Consider the following 7,141-nt stretch of genomic DNA (forward strand, 5'->3'; position numbering starts at 1 on the left):
CCTGGCGTCCTTCCTGGTGTCTCTGCAGATGATGCAGCTGCAGGACGTTGATCTGGACGAAGTGCAGTGTATCCTCGCTAACCTCATTTACATGGTGACACACACACACACACACACACACACACACACACACACACACACACACACACACACACACACACACACACACACACACCTCTAACTCTTCGGCAGCTTTTTTTCCATGTTTTTTTTACAATTTCTTTAAATAGTATTATTTTTCTTTATTTATATACTGGAATTAAATGTATTGTATAATTAATTATAATATATAAAACAATAAATGAATCAGATTTGTTATGTATTTAATCAAATATCAGTTTCACAATAAAGCAGATATATTCAGACAAAAAAAAATAAGAGAGAGATGTTTCTCAGCCGCAGCGGGGCGCTAACAGTTAACCTGTTCTTCTTCTGTGGTTTCCCTCAGGGTCACATCAAAGGCTACATCTCCCAACAGCACCAGAAGCTCGTGGTCAGTAAACAGAACCCGTTTCCTGCTCTGTCCTCCGTCTCATAGACTACATCACCCACAATCCCCTCTGCTCTGTCCTCCGTCTCATAGACTACGTTGCCCACAATCCCCTCTGCTCTGTCCTCCATCTCATAGACTACGTTGCCCACAATCCCCTCTGCTCAAACATTCTTTATTTTTGTAGAGCGTGTCCCGTCTCTCTTTATTAACACTAACCTGAGTAACACTGGAGCTGGTGCATTGTGGGTATTGTAATCTTTACTGGGCATTTATCATCTGTAGTGGAATATACAGTGGAATATTTAAAATTAAAAAGTGTAATATTTCAAGAAAACGTCAACAATTCGGGGAAAAAGTGTTAATATTTGAGGATAAAGTTTCTCAGGGTTTCTCGGGGTACTGCACGACCTGAGAGGTCACGTGACCCTGAGAGGTCACGTGACCCTCGCTGGCCTCCAGCCGGGTCCGGATCCAACTCAGGTACCGGGACAGTTTGGTGAACACCAGCCCGTCCCCACATGATGATGTCATCAGCAGCCCGGTGAGGAACGCCGTCCCGCGCTCCACCGTAGCAACCGGCGTCCCCGGCAACAAGCCCGAACACCGCCGGGCGCTATTCAGGGTCCTGTGCCCGGTTTCTGATCCAATCAGAATCCGGTCCGCTCCATGGGGGGTTCGGTTGTGGTCCTGGTGGTGGTTTTGATGGTGGTCTTGGTGTTGTTGGTTGTGGTTCTGGTGTTTGTTTTGTTGTTGGTTTTGATGGTGGTCTTGTTGGTGGTCCTGTTGGTGGTCCTGGTTCTGGTGATGGCTTTCATTCTGCGTCCCTTCGCTGCCATTCTTGTTCCTAAAGGGTTCATCCGGGCTCTTAATGGTACTGTTTGGGTTTCTTAAATCCCCAGTCTGGTCTCTATGGACTCGATCAGAACCTTTTCTCCTCATATCCGTACTAGTGTAATTCCAGAGTTCATTAAGTCTCCCCTGGGCTCGTTTGGGTCTCCTTTGCCCCCCCTCTTGTCCCTCATTAAGCCCCCCCATGCAGAACATCTTGTTGCTAAGCAGATTTGAAACGTTCGTATTTAGTCGGCACTCGTCCAGCGTTTTGTAGACGAGCGTCTTTTCCCCGGCGTCCCCCGTCCTCCCAGAATGCATCAGGATGTTCTCGCTGAAGTCCCTGGTGGGGGGGAGGCAGAGGTGGGAGAGGGCGGGGCCAAATGTCAGGGGGCGGGACAACTCCAGCAGGACGAGGTCATCATCACGGCAATGCTCACGGAAACGCTCGTGGATGTAGAGCGACCGCACGGCGACGAGCGTCTTTCTATCGCCTGGAAGAATAAAAGATTAATGAGGCTTTTATTGTGAAAATCATCTTAAATTTCACAATAAAACGCTGCAATAATATACCGGCGGCCACGGTGAAGTCAGAGGGTCGGGGGGGCGATGACACGCCCGTCAGGAGGCATCGAGCCGAGGTCAGCACGGAGCGACGGCCAATCACAGCGCAGCTACACAGCTCCTCCCCTCTGCTGTCCAATAGGGACGCCTGCAGGAGCAAAACAAACCTAAATACAGCATGACTTCACCACCGCTAAGCTAAAGGAGGCTAATGGGACGTGATTGGTCGCCTCACCTGCCAGGGACAGGCTCCTCGAGGGCACAGCGTGGCGTTGATCTCGTCAGGAAGTCTTCCGCAGGTAAACTCGGCTGAGGAAACAAACATGGCGTTATTTCTCTCTATAGTTCTTGTATATTTTCTCGTGTTTTTTATCATCGTACCTTCAGCCCGGCAGCTCCGCCCGTCCTCCTGCAGTCCGAAGCCCGTCAGGCAGGAGCAGACGAACGAACCGACGGACGCCTCGCACATCTGATCGCATGCCAACGGGCCGCCGATCGGACACTCGGAGATCTCTGAGACACGGGACGGTTAAAACACAGGTAGATCCTTTAGTCAAAAATCATTGAAAAACGAATGTGTTGCTGGTGGAGTACCGACCAAATAAAAGCGCTGAAAAAAGCACACCTTAAACTAGCTTTGTTCCAAGCCACGCCCCCTGTTTGGAGGCGGTGCTAACATCGCGTTGGGCGTGGTCTAATCAGATGTATTAAAAGCCATTTTTATAAAGGTTCATTTAAAATGTAAAATAATACAAATATATATACAGAAGAAAAACAGATACATTAGGGGAAATAAAACATAATCAATAAAATGTATAATCAAATTAATATATTACAAAATAACAAATACGATTTAATTTATAGTTATAACCTATATATAATAACCTGTGGAGGTGACCAGCGGGGCGGCGGGGGGGTTTCCATCGGGCCCCGGGGCCCTCAGCTCACAGACAGGGCCGTAGTGAGGGGGGGGGCAGCAGCACAGGAACCCCCCCAGCCGGTCCGTGCAGTTTCCTCCGTGCAGGCAGGGGTCCGGCTCGCACTGATCCCCGTCTGCAACAGAAATACAGAAATATAAATAATGACGAAAACAAAGTATTAGTTTAGAGTCAAAATGAAAACGTACCGTAGTAAACGTTCCAGAAGGCGTTCTGAACACAAACAAAGACAAACAAAGACATTCAAAACGGTTTCGAAGTAATTTAAAATATTGCCTTAATTATTATTATAACTATAGTTATCATATTTAATAATTAAAAATGTTTTACAAAAGAAAATAACTGTACTTATATAAGAATTAACAAATATATTTAGATAAATAAAATATATAAATTGAAGTATTATTACAAAATATATTTAGACAAGAAAAATTAGAATTAATCTATAATAAAAAATATATAACAAATACTAATATATTCTTTAATGTTTTCCCTCACCGTACTGGGCGTGTCCTCGAAGTATTCCCGCGCCTCCTCGTAGTTGCACCATTCCTCGTAGCACTCCCTCTCGAGGTTCCCCTGCAGAACCTCCTCCAGAATGAACCTGTTAGCACGCCGCGAGCGCAGGAACACGTCCTGGGGACCCCGAAACACTGACAATAAAATAATAAATACTATTATATAAAACAGGTTAGCACGCCGCGAGCGCAGGGGGCCCGAAACACTGACAATAAAATATAAAATAATATAAATAAACCTGTTTAACTGCATGCAACGTCCTGGTTGCGAGCGCCGCAAAAAACTACTAAATAATATCAAATAAAAATCTTTGTAGTTTATAAAATGTAATAGTTATTCAAACTAATTCTTCATTACGACACTGAGTGTGTTTTAAGTTAAAAACAGTGTGTTTGGCACCAATAGACCACCTGGACAACGAACTGGATAATTTGTTTATGTCTGACATATCATATTTACCTTTCAGTTTACCGCCCGATTGACTTGTGAATCAAACGACAGCTGATATTAGCACTAAGTTCGCAGTTTACCGATGTCTTACCTTGTCCTTGGATGAGAACTTGAAGGAAGCAAGCGGTTAGCGCCAGAAGAGACGCTCGAGCCGACATGATGCCGACCGCCATGACTCTGAGTGTCTGAACACTGTTTACACACTGACGTCACACACTGATTTCTGTCGGGAGTCTCGTGATTAAATCAAACCAGACTTCATTCACAAATTTACCAATTTAAAAAAGCTTCATCTTAATTTACGGAGTTCAGTTTTACACATTTTAAATAGATTTTAAAACTCAATATTCCCAGAGGAGTCAGTGTTTCACCTCCTCATCAGGTGTGTTGCTCTAAAGAGTTAAACGGTATTTAAACGTCTCTTTGTAAACACTGCAGTGGACTCTGACCTATTCTCTCTAAACAAGCAGCATCGACCTCTGAACTCCAGGAGTCCCCGGGTAAACAAGGGATTAATCATTTAAAATCATCCCCGCATAGACGTGTAGGGGAGACATGATGTCCCAACAAGACCCTTAGCCCATATACCCCACATTACGTTACAAACCTTAAAATCTCATAAAATATTCAAATATAACTGTTAAAATCTCCCAAAATCAAAGACGATGTGTTAAAATAATCTGCAATGAGACTCAATCACAAAAGACTTCCACTGTTGTTGTTTTTATTTATTTATGTAGCTTCTCTTTAAGATGAAAAAGCACATTTTAGACAGAACACACGAACACACAGTTTTTTACACATATGTAATATATTTCAATTGTTAAATTGATCAAAATTGCACTTTTCCTTTAACAATACTGATCAAAAAGCTTCTTTGTAAGATGCAAATATGTCAGATGCCGCCCTATAAATGAAAATAAATCGATTAAAATAACTACATATAAAATATAAAGGGCCGAGACTCAAGCCCTGAGGAACCCCTAAAGTAATTATCAACATTATAACAGGGATTAGCTTGTTTAGCTAGCTATGCTATGTCGTGGTGTTTACAGAAGCAGCCTCCGGGCCGGGCCGCGGTGCCTCTTCCTCCGCCTGCCGCTCTTCTCTTTGGGCATCAGCTGCTCTATGCCACTGTTGATCCAGCGGATGTACTTGGACACCTGAGTGTAAACGCCGTATTTCCCTTTCCGCGCGCAGCCCTCGCCCCAGCTCACAATGCCGGTGATGAAGTACGTGTTTCCGTAGCGTGTGACGTGCGGTCCGCCGCTGTCGCCTTGGCACGAGTCCTTGGCTATCGTGTCGTAGCCGGCGCAGAACATGTTGGTGCTGATGCGCAGCTGGGTGGACTCCTTGCAGGTGAGCCGGTCCACGTAAGGCATGGAGAGACGCTGCAGGATGGTGGACGGCTGCCGGCCCTCGCCCGTGCGCCCGAAACCACTCACCATGCCGTCGGGCTCCCGCATCAACACCTGTAGAACCAGGGGGGGAAGAGTTAGCATTGGAAGCTAACGTATTCATACCAGGGGGGGAAGAGTTAGCACTGGAAGCTAACGTATTCATACCAGGGGGTAAAGAGTTAGCACTGGAAGCTAACGTAATCGTACCCGGGGGTAAAGAGTTAGCACTGGAAGCTAACGTATTCATACCAGGGGGTAAAGAGTTAGCACTGGAAGCTAAGGTATTCATACCAGGGGGTAAAGAGTTAGCACTGGAAGCTAACGTAATCATACCAGGGGGTAAAGGGTTAGCACTGGAAGCTAACATAATCATACCAGGGGGTACTTTTACAAAAAGAATCATGCAAAAGCTCCTCTTTAAATCTTCTGTTTCACCAAAGTTAGAAAAAGAATATGAGCTAAGTTTGGAACGACTCGGCCACTGAATGTCAAACTTTATTTGTGAAACACGTTTTGAAGGTTCACCTTTTCAGCGAACTCCTGCTCAGGGATGCAGGCCGGCAGGATGAAGCGGGAGAACTTGATGGGCATTGCTAGCTTCATTAGCGCGATGTCGTTGTTGTAGGTGTCCGGCTTGTATCTGTGGTGCGTGATGATCGTCTCCACCTCGTGCCTCGCCTCGTTACCGTGATCCACCAACACGTCAAACTCCCCTGTAACGTATTTCAGTAAAAGCGTGCAACATAAATCTGCCTCGTGTTTTATATTCGGGTCCGTCAGACCTACCGAGTCTCACGTAGATGTAGCGCGAGGCATTCATGCAGTGGGCGGCCGTCAGGATGATGTACTCGTTAAGGATCGTTCCTCCACAGAAACCCCGGTCGTCCTCGTTCAGGAGGAGAGCCTGCAGGACCAGATGCAAACTGGTAAAACTGAACCAAAATATACTTCCAGACGTCTTTAATGGACTTCCAAGTATATACCATTATGGACTTGTCAAAAAGAAAACATTGGCCTTATAATTTGACTATTATTCATTCCCACGTAGAAAACAAAATGAGTACCTCTTCTTTGCTTGAAATCCCAATTAATTGATAATCAAAAACAGCTACTAATATCTTCACACATCTTCATCATCTGCGAAGTGCTTAACATTTTTATTTCTACGTGTTTACCTGCCACGGACACTCCCCCGGAGGACAGTCCTCTCCGTTCACGATGCGCGTCATACTCGCCATCTGAGAGTAAAGCGTCTCCTCAGACACGGCGTCTTCCAACAGGAAGTCGCTGTTCTCTGGCAGGAAGTCGCTGTTCTCCTGCAGGAAGTCGCCATCGCTGATGTTTTTCAGCATTAAGTCGCTCATGTTGATGTTTTCCATCACCGTGGACTCGTTGCCCTGCGTTGTCGTGTTTTTGCGGTCGTACCGGAAAACTGTCCGGACGTTTTCCGTCACGACGGCGCCGCATTTAAAGATGTCTGCAAGAGATCGGAGTTTTGGGTTATTGCAGGAAATAATCTCTAAAAACAAACGTTGTGTTGTAGTAAAAAGCTAATAAAGGAACTACATGACTTCACGTCACCACCGCTAAGCTAAAGGTGGCTAATGTTGGGCTATATAGGAACTACAGCACGGTCACATGACTTCTCGTCACCACCGCTAAGCTAAAGGTGGCTAATGTTGGGCTATAAAGGAACTACAGCACGGTCACATGACTTCTCGTCACCACCGCTAAGCTAAAGGAGGCTAATGTTGGGCTATAAAGGAACTACAGCACGGTCACATGACTAGGCAATAGGCTAGGCTAGCAGTAGCTTCAACACAGGCCTCTCCTTGATGCTTCTGAATGGTCAAGAGATATTTAGCCTGACCACCCTTTCACTTTGTGTCTAGTTGAAGATATCCTCCAAGTAAACACCAAAGGTACAGCATCGCTAACATGTAGGGAGT

General features: G+C 45.5%; 2 protein-coding genes across 2 annotated transcripts; both read right to left on the reverse strand.

Moving 5' to 3' along the window:
• Positions 1-757: 757 nt before the first annotated feature.
• LOC104953486 (venom prothrombin activator porpharin-D-like) lies at positions 758-3,965 on the reverse strand. The gene is made up of 8 exons (XM_010780433.1): positions 3,884-3,965; positions 3,322-3,476; positions 3,012-3,036; positions 2,771-2,938; positions 2,267-2,398; positions 2,121-2,194; positions 1,895-2,033; positions 758-1,815 (listed from the first exon to the last, which is right to left on the reverse strand). Exons 1-8 carry the CDS (start codon positions 3,963-3,965, stop codon positions 875-877), a joined length of 1,716 nt encoding a protein of 571 aa, XP_010778735.1. The 3' UTR covers positions 758-874.
• A 603-nt stretch (positions 3,966-4,568) lies between these two features.
• Positions 4,569-6,669, reverse strand: f10 (coagulation factor X; the record flags this gene model as incomplete). The annotated part of the gene is made up of 4 exons (XM_010780435.1): positions 4,569-5,264; positions 5,718-5,905; positions 5,979-6,096; positions 6,368-6,669. Coding segments are annotated over 4 exons (1,031 nt in total), but the record flags the coding sequence as incomplete, so codon positions are not given.
• Between the last annotated feature and the right edge of the window lie 472 nt (positions 6,670-7,141).

The sequence above is a fragment of the Notothenia coriiceps genome, unplaced genomic scaffold, assembly GCF_000735185.1.
Source record: "Notothenia coriiceps isolate Sejong01 unplaced genomic scaffold, NC01 NC01_scaffold00021828, whole genome shotgun sequence".
Taxonomy (NCBI): Eukaryota; Metazoa; Chordata; class Actinopteri; order Perciformes; family Nototheniidae; genus Notothenia; species Notothenia coriiceps.

Excerpts from the sequence above, each read along its gene's own strand:
- LOC104953486 (XM_010780433.1), bottom strand. The coding sequence starts at position 3,965 with ATGGCGGTCGGCATCATGTCGGCTCGAGCGTCTCTTCTGGCGCTAACC. Across the intron at positions 2,399-2,770 it reads CCCGCTGGTCACCTCCACAG|AGATCTCCGAGTGTCCGATC; the intron begins GTTATTATATAT and ends CCCGTGTCTCAG. Across the intron at positions 1,816-1,894 it reads TGACTTCACCGTGGCCGCCG|GCGATAGAAAGACGCTCGTC; the intron begins GTATATTATTGC and ends TTATTCTTCCAG.